Raw genomic sequence first — 14,097 nt, 5'->3', positions numbered from 1 at the left:
GTTCTCACTCTCTCTATGACACTACACTCTCCTGGGTACTCACTCTCTCTATGACACTACACTCTCCTCGGTACTCACTCTCTCGATGGTGCTCAACACTACTCTGGTACTCACTCTCTCTATGACACTACACTCTCCTCTGGTACTCACTCTCTCTATGACACTACACTCTCCTCTGGTACTCACTCTCTCTACAGTACACTACACTCTCCTCTGGTACTCACTCTCTCTACGGTGCACTACACTCTCCTCTGGTACTCACTCTCTCGATGGTGCACCTTCAGTCCCCTCAGGCCCGACACGTTGTCCCGCAGCACCACCTTGTTGGTGCCAGAGGCCTTGTCCACACGCTCGATCACCTCAAAGTCGCGGTCGGTGAAGTACAGGTAGTTCTCGTGGACGGCCACGCCCCACGGGTGAGACAGGCCCGTCACCATGGTGATGCGGTTGCTGCCATCCGGGTCCCCGCGCTCGATCTGGCAGGAGGACAATATATGGATATTGTAAGGACTCAACGTTTGATTATGTATTGGTCAATCATGACAAACAAAAAGTATTCGGTAATTATAATCCTGAAACGCAATAAAATGCAATAAATGTAAAATATAGAAAAGTACCAAACAATATATCTGTAACGTCATGGTACAAATGTGACTCAGTTTGAGTAGGCTCAGCATAGATAAATACTCTAAACTCTGCCTCTGTACTTCGTGAGTGAGTCGCTTTGGCTAAAAGCGTCTGCTAAATGCCCTAAATGTAAATGTAAATGTGATACAATTGTTACAAATATATAGATACACAAAATGGACACACACTTTAAAATACACCACATAATCCTACAAGGTAAGAGAAGAGCTCTGATCTAGGCAAAGCATGTGAATGTGTGGAGGAGCAGGCCCCACCACGCCGGTGCCGGTCACCGCCCAGTACAGCTTGTTCTCCTGCAGGTCCAGCGTCAGGAACTCCACGTGCTCCAGGTTGGTGGTGAACAGGACCACGGGGTGGGAGCCGTCCATGTCCGCCGCCGCCACCTTGGAGGGGATGCCGCTCTCCGTGCCCTGGTCGGTCCAGTACAGCCTCCTGACAGACAGACAGACACAGCACACCCCCACGTTAGGTATCCCAGAGGAGACACCGGAGAGGTCAGAGCTGTACCAGAGAGGACTTTAGGAAACGGAATAGGAAAAATATTTAAAGACCGGGTAAACCAAGAATAATTATGGGTTTTGAGTTTATAATACCACAGGAAAATATATTATTAACCACCCTGCCAAATTTGAAGGACTAAAAAAATCGCGAAGTATATAAAATTATGCTTCAAAGTTGATGAAAAATGAGCCGTAATCCCTGGCTCAGGACGGTGGGGGCGTGTGCGCTGCAGGCCAGGAAACCACGCCCATCACCGGAGAGAGACCGTCTTCGGTCGGAAACTTAAATAAAGTAAACAAACCGTTAACGTTACGTTTCCCACTGTGGCATCCAGGGAAGATGCACCAACGAGGTTGAAGAGGCATAACGGGCAAGCTAGCTGCAAACTGACAATTCAAACCAGACTCGTGAGCGGTAAAACCATAGACGGGTGAAACCACAGAATGCTAGTGCACGGTTAATGTATTTATACCTAGAGGGCAGCAGGGGGCGGGTCTACATCGAAGACCGCTTTACGTAAAGCGGTCTTCGATGTAGACCCGCCCATTTTAAACCTGCACACAGAACATTCTCTGAGGCCTAGCTCCTCAAGGAAATGATGAATGGGAAAAAAATTTTTTACATGTTTTGAGGGACACATTTAAGGCCTAATTAATATGATAAGAAGAAAAATACTGAATTTGGTTTACCCGGTCTTTAATATTTTTAAATGAATTTTTGTGTATTTTTTTTCCTCTAAATGCAGAAGGCCCATGGTTATTTTATGTGTCATTTCATGTTGACTCAACTGGCGAGAGAGAGAGTCCATCTGTGAGGGGGTCTGAGGTAGTGAGGGGGTCAGAGTTATCGGGGGGGGTCCCAGGTAGTGAGGGGGTCTGAGGATGTGAGGGGGTTGCGAGGAGTCTCGGTTAGTGAGGGGGTCAGGGGTAAGGAGCGGGTCCCTGGTAGGGAGGGGGGAGGGGGGAGAGGTCCGCAGTTCCGGGCCAGCTCCCTGGTTAATGGAGCTTACCCGCGGGCCGGATCCACTGCGATCCCGACGGGCGTGCCAGCGCCGGTCGGGGAGCCGTTGTTTGTGATGAGGGTCTTCCGGTACTGGATCTCCCCTCTCAGCTTCAGAACCTGCTCGGCCATGAAGAGAAACCAAGGGAACCGGCACAGGAGGGAGGGAGGGGTGTGAAGACACAGAGCGGTTAATGGAAAAGCCTTGCTATCTCCAATGTAAAGACACACACTATGCACCTTTTAACATCATGAATTTCCTATATCAACAGAGATATTTAATATTAACCTCAAGTAACAAAAGGTAAACATTTAAGTGTCACAGGTTAGATGCGTGCCATGTTTAATACTATGCGTTTTGTTAATCATTATTTCGTATTGCCATTTTTTTCCGACTACCCCTCCATCTCTTGTGTTTGTGTCTGCTTTTAAGGTCCCATGACATGCCACCAGGTTTGAGTGTGATTAGCCGTTAGAAGCCGTTTTAAAAATCTGGCTCTTCTGACATCACAAATGGTCCACCTAAACGTACCTGGTGGCATGTCATGGGACCTTTAACCAGACAGTCTTAGCAGGGGGTCCCTTACCTCGATGGACTGGACGGATGGGTTGGTGTAGTAGAGGTTCTCAGAGATCCAGTCCAGGGCCAGACCCACAGGGGATCCAAGGATAGCAGCTGGGGCAAACTCTGTCCTGTTGGTCCCATCAGACCGCACTCTGTGGATCTCCCCCTAGAGACACAGTCAGAGCAGACTGTTGAATGTACTGTTCCTCTGCAGTGAGTCTGATTAGGTTCTATCAACGCTTTAGGCTTCATTACTATAAGAACTATTTCATGATACATCAATTCTTACGTGTCATGAAATAGTTATTATAGCAATTACTCATTACTATAATAATGACTTATTACTCATTACTATAAGAACTATTTCATGACACATCAATTCTTATCTATCAAAGAATTATTACAAAGTAGAAAGAAACTCCTTAGAGAAACTGGAAACTGGAAACTGGACATGCACACCAGTTCCAGTTTCACCCTAATCTAGTTCTTCGTGGTTCTGTGAGTAGTTGGGACTTACTGGGTGCTCCACCCAGTAGACGGTGTGGTCGCTGTGGTCAAAGTCCACGTCGTAGCCGTTGTGCAGGCCCGCCACGGGGACCATGGCGTCGTTGCTCTTGTCGTCCGGGTTCAGTGAGATGCCGTAGATGATGCTGTCCCTCACCACCACCAGGAAGGGGTCTTCCACTGCAACCCAGACACACACACACGTCAGGTTCTGCTGGTGAGTCGGTAAGCACATACAATTTATGTTTGTATGCCTACATGCCTTGTCTGTTTGTGAATTGGGACTATGCCCATGTTATTGCTGAGAACCTTGTAGTGTCTTGTAATGACACCAATAAAACATGGTTACAGAGACATCTTCAGCCTTCAGGGTGAGACTAAAACATCCCTCAAATGTGTCTCAGATCTTTGGATCTCTGACACACACAACAGGAAGTGACTGTGACATGCAGATCCCTTCTATACAATCAACAATGCTCGACAATGCTCTCTCTCTCTCAGATGGGGATTCAGCACTAGAACCCTCTTTGCATGTTCTATCTCAGTCTCTCAGTAACGGTCATTTGTTTGACCCAGAAGGACAGAGCCGAACAATCCTATCTGAGATACAGGGGCGCCTGATATGAGCCTGGGTCAATGTGTGTCAATGTGATTTGCTCAGTCATCAAAGGTTATAAATACATGGGAGCCCAGAGAGGGATTTTCAGTCTGAGATAAGGGCTGGCCTGGGGGTAACAGAATGCGTTCTGCTTGGCTTGGAGGCTGTGAAACTGGAGACAGGTTGAGCTGCTGGCCCAACAGAGACTTTAGATTAATGGTCCATTGTCTCTCAGGAACCTTGAAAGGTTTGTGTGGTTCTTTCTACTTAACAGCGGGAACTACAGCAGAATCAAACCTTTAAATGGTGAGTGAGTCTACCATGTGACAACCAAACCAAGCTCATTCCTGTTTCACTTAATCAACTCATTATCATACCGTTAAAAACACCTCAAAAACAAAAAGGAAACAATGGCCTTTCTTAGAGTTGAGTTCAGTGTCAGTTGAGCTTTAAATCCCATTAACAAAGTCATGACCCCTGTGAAAGGGAGGCCGTGTTGCTTCCTAGATCAATGTTCCCCATCTGACCCCCGTTTCCTCTCTCATCAGCCTCGTGGGGGGGGGTGTCCAGGGCTTGGACAGGGGCCTACCTCTGGCGCAGGTGAGCTGGTCGGCCGCCAGCGTCCAGCCGGAGGGGCAGGCGCAGGCGTAGAAGGACGGCCCCACGGCCGACAGAAGGCAGATGTGCGTACATGGGCTTCCCGCACAGTGGTTAACACCTGCAGGATGTACACACACACACACACAGAACACATCCCCCAGTTAGTATCTGTCTTGAGGATTGATTGTAAATGCTTCTAGTTACAGTCCCTTGTCCCTCTTCTCGACACGACTAAAGCAGTTCCGTCTCACTGTACTTTCACTGCCGCACTAGGAGTGTGCAGTGCGACCCGGTTCCCTGCTCCTACCTGCGGGTTGCCGGGCTGGGTGCACTGCAACCAGGCCCATGGGCTGAGGCAGGTTGTAGAGCATCACTGTCTGGTTCTCCCCATGCCACTTGTGGGCTCGGATCACTCGGTTGACGTATCTGTCGGTCCAATACACAAAATCCTCAAAAATGGTAATTGCGTGGGGATGTTGCAGTACCTTTTCATAGAGAGCAGCAGAAGAAAAGAAGCACATTTCACTCATTACAGTCCCGGCCAAACAAAGGTCATGTTAAAAAACATAGTGTGCATGTGTCCAAGTCTTCATTGTATACTGATGCTGTGTTGTGTGATGAGATGGGGTCTGTGGGCACACTCACCAGATCACTGGCCAGGACTTGCTTCCTGTTGTCGCCGTTGTAGTCGCAATAGTCGATGAAGTCCAGGTAGGCGTCGGCGAAGTACAGCAGGCTGTTGGGGTAGTCGATGGTGAGGCCGTTGGGCCAGTACAGCTTGGTGCTCACGATGGTGCTCCGCAGCTTCCCGTCCATGCTGGCCCGCTCGATGCTCGGGTTCCTGCCCCAGTCCGTCCAGAACATGAGGTGGGCACTGCGGTAAAACGAGACCGGTCAGCTGATTCGCAGAGCGCATTTAAAAGCAACCGGCATTGACGACAGTGGTACACAAAACCCTCCTTTTTAAGATTGCTCTCACCACATGACCTCCTTCCCTTCTCCCCCCCTTCCTCCTGTCTTATCTTTGTACTAATAGCCGTTCTTATTAAATGATTTCATTTTGTGTTCACTTTGTAAAGCGTCTTTGAGTATTTAGAAAAGCGCTATATAAATCAAATGTATGATTATTACACAGCTTAGGTCAATGAAAACCGCTGCTAGAATCGCAATTTACAGCATTAAATAAAAGAACAGAAATACAATACAAAACAATCGAAGAAAGACATTGCATGCTTGAAATACGGAATACAATGGAATACAATAGAACAAACAGAGCTTGACTGTTAGCCCTCACTGCCTGCCAAAAACGTAAATACAGCCCACACACGTCGCTACACAAAATGGACCAAAATCCCAGACCTTTCTCTGGGGTCCAGCACCAGGCCTCTGGGGTTGGTGACATTCTGGCTGACCAGCACGGCGCGGTGGGTGCCGTCCAGCTTGGACACCTCGATGGTCTCCAGCACGTAGTCGGTCCAGTACAGGTTGCGGCCCACCCAGTCCACCGCCAGGCTCTCTGTCACCGTCACCCCGCTGTCAAATATCTGTCCATGAGAGACTTGTTCTCAGTGACCTTCACACGCAGGGTTGTGTTGTGTGATGCTCAGAGGAACGCCACGCGGTGACTTCCCTTCTGAGTGGAACGCTACTTTTATATTGGACTCACAACTGAAAGATACTGGGTTTGATCCCCAATGTACACAACTCATCTGTAGGCGTACGTTAACAAGATGAATTCACTGTAATTATAAAATTATGATTTAATGCTAAATGGCAATAGTATAAATTAATACTTTAAATACTATGAAGAGGAAGAAGAAGAAGAAGATGAAGAAGATGAAGGATATAAAGAGGAAGAAGAAGAGGAAGAAGAAGAAGAAGAAGAAGAAGAAGAAGAAGATGAAGGATATAAAGAGTAAGAAGAGGAAGAAGAAGAAGAAGAAGATGAAGAAGATGAAGGATATAAAGAGGAAGAAGAAGAGGAAGAAGAAGAAGAATATGAAGAAGATGAAGAATATAAAGAGGAAGAAGAGGAAGAAGAAGAAGAAGAAGGCGATGGAGGACATACTATAATAGTAATACTATATACTAAAGTAATTCTCCAAAAGGTTGTTGCTTTGTTAAACGTGACTCACCACGGTCCTGTCGCTACCGTTCCGGTTGGCGCTCCAGATGCGGTCCTGGCTCGTGTCGGACCAGAACACGCGGTCGCTGACCGAGTCAAAGTCCAGCGCCACGATGTTGCGCCCGTCCCGGACCAGCGAGGTGATGACGTTGGGCTGGCTGCTGATGTCGTCCTGGACGATCTGGTTGCGGCTGGCCACCAGCAGGAAGGCCTGGCGGGAGTCTGCAAAAGGGAAACCCCCCCAACATCCACTTTCAAATTAAAAGCGCCCGTCGCGTGTTCCGTATCGCCCCGGGCAACGATACGACAACAAGGCAGATCGGGATCGATAAGAGACGCTACTTGAGTCGCCGCGGCGGCGTGCGCGGAATGTGCTGCGTGTTTAGTCGGGATAAATGGCGCTATTGTGTTACGGGGGGCTGTCAGCGAGGTTATCTGCGGGGTAGGGGGGCTCATGTCAGGCCACGCTCCCCACAAAACAGACCCTTTGTGGCTGATTATGTCCTAATTATGCCAGCGACAGCCAGTGACTGACATAAATGTTATTTGTCTTATCTCGGGGAAATCAGAGCAGTGTGGAGAGAGAGCACGGGGGGAGGCGGTGGTGGGAGTGGTGGGGGGGGGGGCGGGGGCAGGGGAGAAGAAAGGAATGTGTCAGGGGGAAAATTCTCGGGGGGGCCCTCGGTGGTCATTCAAGCCGACCGCTTACACCCCGCATGGCTGAAAGATGGTCGAGGAGGTGCACGGGGGGGTCGACCGCACTCGTGTCTGCGTCTCTCATGTTCGCGTGGTAATGGGACTCATGTCAGCATAGCATCATCATCATCATCATCGCATTAACTTGTTATGTTATTATTTATCCTGTCCTTCTGTCGCACAGTAACAGAATCTCATTGATGAAGAGATGTCCCCCTGCCACTGCGGCCAAACACTCTGGCAACCGACGCCTCACACTCCATACGCCGACGGCGATGCCAACAATGCAACGCTACAGCCAGCCTTTCAGGGGAAGCAGATAGACGTCCTTCTCAGAGGCAACCCAGAGCCCGGGAGGATCTGGGCTATCAAGCTTCAACCTCTAAACGAGCCTGCCTCCTGACCGCTGACTTACTGCCAGAAAACCCTGCCACAGGATCCAGCCTCATCTACAGCACGGCCGTCCCCCCATCACACGGGCGGCATGTGGCTCAGGACGGCACGTGGCTCAGAGTGGGTTGGCTGGTTGGGTTGGCTGGTAACCAGAAGGTTGCTGGTTTGATCCCCAACTCTTCCTAGCTGAGTGTCGAGGTGTCCCTGAGCAAGACACCTCACCCTAACTGCTTGCCCTCCTCACCCCCCTCCTCACCACGAATGCCCCCCACCCCCCACCACCCCCCATCCTCACCTGAGGCCTTGCAGGTGCGCAGGTCCGCCTCCAGTGTGTAGCCGTCCAGACAGCTGCAGCGGAAGGAGCCTCTCTCGTTGAAGCAGCGCTGGCTGCACAGTCCTGGCGGGTCGCACTCGTCCAGGTCCTGGCACGTCTTGGAGTCGTTGCTCAGCTGGTAGCCCAGGGGGCATGTGCACTGGGCCCCGAACGGCCCCTGGATGCACCCGTGGGTGCAGCCGGCGTTGTTGTCCGAGCAGCTCTCCTGGTCTGACGGGCCGAGCGGGAGGAGAGAGGAGAGAGTGAGTCACAGGTGGAGAGGATTGTGTGTGAAATGCACAGGTTGAAAATGACCCGGATGGCATTGTTTAACTTTGTTATATATGCCAATAAATATCATTTTAGCTGTCACTTAACATCAAATTCTAAAAGATCACAAGACGTTCAACTACAGGGTTATTCATTTGTCACTAAGCCCTTTGAGACTGTACCGGTGATTAAGGACTAGACAAATAACATTTTATTGAATTGAATTGAATTAAAATATCCAATTCCAAAGCATTACTCCTGCAAGTTGAAGACTACTGCATTTTAACAAGTTAAATATCAGCTTTAACCATCCAATGCGCACTAGTAATTTATAATTAGCTGCAGATCAAGTTAGAACAACACTGTGTCTATCAGTAGTGAATCGGGTTCTGGGGGAGAGGGGGGATAATCAAGGCTAGGTAGGAGAGCTCAGTGAATGATTGAGGTTGTGTTCCTACCTGGTAAAGGCTCGTCTGAGAGCAGAAAGGAGGGGAGGAGAGGGAGAATCACAGATCATTGTCAGGTTATTACAGGGCAAATCACAGACACACAAACACAGACATGGCCGATTTAGAACAAACAAGTTTAACACACATTTAAGACAAAACAAGACAAAACAGTACAGGAATCCGGTGTGAAATGTCATGAATCTGGACACAATTAGAGGGCAATCATCGAATCAATGAGAATTACAAATCATCACGTTAAATCACATCGTCTGTTCATGTGAGAAGTTTACAGAATTGAGTGAGACGCAGGACACAAACGACGACAAACATGGGCGATGCGGTTTCTCTGGACCTGGATCTGTGACCCGGGCCAGCGGAGCGGGGGGGCGGGGGGCGGGACGGGGCACTTACTGCAGAGCGGCGACTCGTCTGCGCCGTTGGGGCAGTCGGGCGCGTTGTCGCACACCCGGGTCAGGTTGACACACACGCTGTGGCCGGGGCACTGCCACTGCCAGCCGGGGCAGCTGAACGGCGGTGTGGGGCAGTCGCGCTCGTCGCTCATGTCCCGGCAGTCATTGTCGCCGTCGCAGAGCCAGCTGCGGAGCACGCAGTTGCCGTTGTCGCAGCGGTGGAGCGCGGCGGGGCAGGTGCGCGGCGGGCAGGCGTGGTGCTCGTCCGAGCCGTCCTCGCAGTCGGGGTGGCCGTCACACTCCCAGGTGGCCGGCACGCAGCCCCCGTCCGCCTGGCACTGGAACTCCGTCTCGTGGTGGCACATCCCGGGCGGCCGCGTGGCTGGGGGGGGGGGGAGGTCAGGGGGTCAGGGGTCAGGGGTCAGCGATGCGGTGTGCTAGGGTGTTTGAGTCCCGGATGAAAGGTTCTAGGTTCGATTCCCAATGTCTGCATTGTAATCCTAGAGCAAGATGATTAACCCCAACCCTCTCCAAAATAACTATCTAAGTAAACTATCTAAAATAAGTATCCAAAACATGAAACGTAAAAAATGAACATCACACTTAAGATCACAGTATCTGCTTGATAACGACACACTTAATCCCACAGTACCACAGTAATTGGTTTATTACGAGTGTTTGTTACAATACGAGGGGATAATAAAAAGCACTCACGACAGCCGGCCTCGTCTGAGCGATCGTTGCAGTCAAAGACGCTGTCGCAGCGGTAGAACGAGTTGACGCACTGATGGCCGTTGGCACACTTGAACTCGCCCGCCGTGCAGTTGTAGACTGAAGCAGGAGAAACGAGGCGATCAGTGGTGCGTATGTTGACCTCCACAGCTTTACAGACGGATGTGAATTGTTGACCATCCATCCGATAAAAAAATAATAACGACTGTCAGCCCCTTACAGCAGTTGTGTTCGTCAGCCCCGTCCACACAGTCTCTGTCTCCGTCGCAGACGTAGAGCGGGGCGATGCAGCGGTGGTCTGGGCACTGGAACTGCTCAGGGTGGCACGTACTGGACAGGGCTGTCAACACAAGCAGCGGTCAGATCCTCACTTGGCCCGTAGATATATCATAGTGAATACACAAAGGACATGTGTGAGAGCTACCCTACCGGTAGCCTTATGATCAACCACGGATTAATGATAAATAAGCTGATAAAAAATACCGTTATGCTAACGGTAAGCCAGCTCTTATACTTGTTTATTTATTATTAATACACTACAAAGCTTTGTCAGGTACTAAAACATGTATAGTATATCATATGTGTAGTATAAATATATATATAGTAAGTATAGCAGTGATTACAAAACAGGACAAACAGGCGGTTACAGTTAAACCGCTAACGCTAACACCATGCTAACGCTAACGCTAATTCTACAGACTCACTGCAGCCGGCCTCGTCGGAGCCGTCGCCGCAGTCGTTGTCCGTGTCGCAGCGCCAGGTGAGGGGCACGCAGCGGTGGTTGCCGCAGGTGAAGTGTCCGGCGGGGCAGGTGCCGGGCGTCTGGGTGGGGCAGCTCCGCTCGTCGCTGCCGTCGAAGCAGTCGCTGTGGCCGTCACAGCGCCAGCGCGCCGGCACACACTGCCGGCTGGCACAGGTGAAGGCGGACGGGGAGCAGGTGGTGTCTGGAACGAGGGAGACGTGTGTTCAATTCAATTCAATTCAATTCAATTCAATTCAATTCAATTCAATTCAATTCAATAGAGGAGGAGAGTGGGGGAGGGAGGGAGAGAGGGTGGGAGAGAGAAGGAGGGAGAGAGAGAGGGAGAGAGGGCTTGAGGGGGGGGAGAGAGCCAGATTTTTAAAGTCTCAAAGGGCTTAACAGGCCGTATATTTATGACACCCCCATGACCCTAGCCCCTCAGAGGGCAAGAAAAAACTCCCTCAATCAGCAAGGAAGAAATCTTGAGAAGAAACACTCCTTCAGAGTGGGAGATCCCTCCTTCAGACTCTGGGATCCCTCCTTCAGAGTGGGGGATCCCTCCTTCAGACTCTGGGATTCCTCCTTCAGAGTGGGGGATCCCTCCTTCAGACTCTGGGATCCCTCCTTCAGAGTGGGGGATCCCTCCTTCAGACTCTGGGATTCCTCCTTCAGAGTGGGGGATCCCTCCTTCAGACTCTGGGATTCCTCCTTCAGAGTGGAGGATCCCTCCTTCCAGGGATGGTCAGGGGTGCAATGGGGGCCATAATTGACATACATACATACAAATCTGTACATACAAATCAAATCTGTGACATCTACCTTATTGTATTGATACATAGGGTACAGATTGTCCACCGTGGTTTGTGTATTGCATTCCCAGTATGTCCGATAGCAACAACAACAATAACACAACAAAAAGCTGGTTTACTTTGAACGCCACAGCCGGACTCGTCGCTGTTGTCATGGCAGTCGTCCACGCCGTCGCACCGGTAAGTGCTGGGCACGCATCTCTCGTTGAGGCAGGAGAAGGCGTTGGCGCCGCACTGCTTGGTGGGGGGCTCGTTGGAGGGGTCCTCCAGGCACGCCTGCTGGTTGGGGGCCAGCTTCATGCCGTAGGGACAGCCACACACGCGGCCAGAGTCGGGCGCCGGGAAGCAGAAGTGGCTGCAGTCCCCGTTGGGGTTGGTGGCTCGGTTGCAGAGGTTGGAACCTGAGAGGAGGCGGGATGATTAGAGGGAGAGAGGGAGGGGGGGGGGGCAGGGGGCTGATGGACGGGCAGGAGGGCTGCCTGCCGTGGATACAGGTGAGTGAGCGCGTGATGGAGGGAGAGGAGGAGAGAGAGGGGGGAAGAGAGAGAGAGAGAGAGAGAGAGAGAGAGAGGGTGGGGGATGGAGGCAGAGGGAGAGAGAGAGAGAGAGAGAGAGAGGGGGGGAGGGAGGCAGAGGGAGAGAGAGAGAGAGAGAGAGAGAGAGAGAGAGAGGAGAAAGAGAGAGTTACAGAGGGAGAGAGTGACAGAAAGAAAAGATAGTGAAGAGAGAGAAAGATGGTGTGAGAGAGAGAGATGGTGAGAGAGAGAGCTGGTGAGAGAGAGAGAGAGAGAGAGAGAGCTAAGGAGAGAGTGAGAGAGAGAGCTACAGAGAGAAAGAGAGAGAGCAAGAGTTACAGAGTGAGAGAGGGTTAGACAGAAAGAGAAAGACAGTTAACGAGTGAGTGTGTGAGAGAGAGCGAGAGAGAGAGACCAGCGAATGACAGGCGGCCAGAGAGCACTGACCGGTCTGTGTGTGGGAGTTGAAGGACTTGACGTGCATGATGTGGCTGATTCCCCTCCGGATCACCACCAGCTCCCCGCCGTCCGTCTTCCGCACCCTCACGATGCCGCCCAGGCGCCAGTCGGTGAAGTACGCGTAGTCTGGGGGGGACACCGGGGGGGGGGGGGGGGGGACACTTTAACCTCAACGACTCTCGTCCCTCATCTCCCACTCCCATCCCTCATCGCCCACCCTCATTCGGGGGCTCAGATGTCAGCGTCTCCGTCGTCGCCGCCCCCCCCCCCCCCCCCCCCTCCACGATCACGATGCGTGACGCGGGATACAATAATGACTCGCTGAAACGCGAGCGGCAGAGACGCTCATGCGGATCATGGGACAATGAGGGCGAGCCGCACTGAATACCTTCGAATATGGTGAGGCCGAAGGGGTGAGAGATCTGAGTGATGCGGCCCAGAGACTGCCTGGTCCTCCCGTCGAAGCCACTGTGCTCTATTTTGTCGAAGAAGGCATCAACCCAGTAGAGACGACTCGCACTGGAGGAGGAGAGGGGGGGAGGGAGGGAGGGAGGGAGGGAGGGAGGGAAGGAGAGAGGGAGGGAGGGAGAGAGAGAAGGAGGGAGAGAGGGTGGGAGAGATGGAGGGAGAGAGGGATGGAGGGAGGAAGGGAGGGAGGGAAGAAGAGAGGGAGGGAGGAAGGGAGGGAGAGAAGGTGGGAGAGAAGGAGGGAGAGAGGGAGAGAGGGGGGGAGGGAGGGAGAGAGGGATGGAGGGAGGAAGGGAGGGAGGGAGAGAGGGAGAGAGGAGGGGAGGGAGGGAGGGGGAGAGGAGGAAGAGAGGGAGGGGTGAAAGAGGGAGGGAGAAAGGGGAGAGATGGAGGGAAAGAGGGGAGAGAGGGAGGGAGAGGGAGGGAGAAAGGAAGGGAGGGAGGGAGGAAGAGAGAGAGGAAGGGAGAGAGAATGGACAAATTAATGAATGATGACTTCAGAGAATTTGATTGATCAGACTAATCCCCTCCCTTAATAGACTTAAGGCCCCTTAAGAATGACCAACAAAGTGATGTTATCCCATTCATGATCCCATCAAGCACTTAATTGCGGCAATAACGTAATGAAATGGTTGGATGTTAACATTCATATTATAAATAAAGTTGAACTGAAGTTGAACTGAATGACAGTGACGGCTGAGGGGTAAGGACGGGTCCCTGGGAGTCCAGAACACGGGGCTTACCTCCAGTCAATGGCCAGCCCGTTGGGCCAGCCCAGGGTGGTGTTTACAATGGAGAGAGCATGTGATCCATCACACCATGCCCTCATGATCTTAGCCGGACGATACCAGTCTGTCCAGAAAATATACCTGTAAAGAAACACGGACAATGCGATAATTTATCATCCCTGGAGTTTACATGAGTGATATTCTACGTGTTTCTCAGATAGAAAAAATATCCAACTTTTGCTGAAGATAGACCAAGTATTTTGCTAAGCAACACTGCTTTCTAGGTCCTTTCCCCCGTCTAAAGCGGCTGCTTAGTGTTCACTACAATACCGTCCTGCACACTGGACTAATCTGGGTTGTTGGACAAAGAGTTCTTACGGCTTTGAAGCCATTGGAAATAACTTGTTCTAAATACGGACTGCACTGGTCAGCTGTGTTTTTTTTGTGTGAGAACACTTTATGAATGGTCGGGCTATTACTGTACTAATTCAATATGGAAACCACCAGGTGGAAGTGGGCCAGTTCAGCTCTGATTCTGCTTGTTGTCCTCAAACATGAGGAAATCCAAATGAT

The 14,097-nt window shown here is 51.1% G+C and overlaps 1 protein-coding gene across 1 annotated transcript in view; it reads right to left on the bottom strand.

Moving 5' to 3' along the window:
• The window catches only part of lrp2a (low density lipoprotein receptor-related protein 2a), a gene marked incomplete at both ends in the record, with an annotated part of 64,379 nt that overhangs the window by 32,068 nt on the left and 18,214 nt on the right, over positions 1-14,097 (bottom strand). The window contains 20 exon segments of the mRNA XM_084478984.1: positions 263-476; positions 903-1,080; positions 2,159-2,268; positions 2,736-2,879; positions 3,231-3,397; positions 4,405-4,533; positions 4,723-4,900; positions 5,061-5,289; positions 5,775-5,959; positions 6,551-6,762; positions 7,925-8,173; positions 8,671-8,685; positions 9,073-9,453; positions 9,786-9,902; positions 10,024-10,143; positions 10,508-10,747; positions 11,474-11,755; positions 12,317-12,454; positions 12,717-12,847; positions 13,540-13,665. Of these exon segments, the coding sequence (XP_084335110.1) occupies positions 263-476; positions 903-1,080; positions 2,159-2,268; positions 2,736-2,879; positions 3,231-3,397; positions 4,405-4,533; positions 4,723-4,900; positions 5,061-5,289; positions 5,775-5,959; positions 6,551-6,762; positions 7,925-8,173; positions 8,671-8,685; positions 9,073-9,453; positions 9,786-9,902; positions 10,024-10,143; positions 10,508-10,747; positions 11,474-11,755; positions 12,317-12,454; positions 12,717-12,847; positions 13,540-13,665 (3,545 nt within the window).

The sequence above is a fragment of the Micromesistius poutassou genome, assembly GCF_964030765.1.
Source record: "Micromesistius poutassou genome assembly, chromosome: 14".
Classification (NCBI taxonomy): Eukaryota; Metazoa; Chordata; class Actinopteri; order Gadiformes; family Gadidae; genus Micromesistius; species Micromesistius poutassou.
The sequence above is the reverse complement of the archived record's forward strand: the minus strand, read 5'-3'. Positions and strand labels throughout refer to the sequence as shown.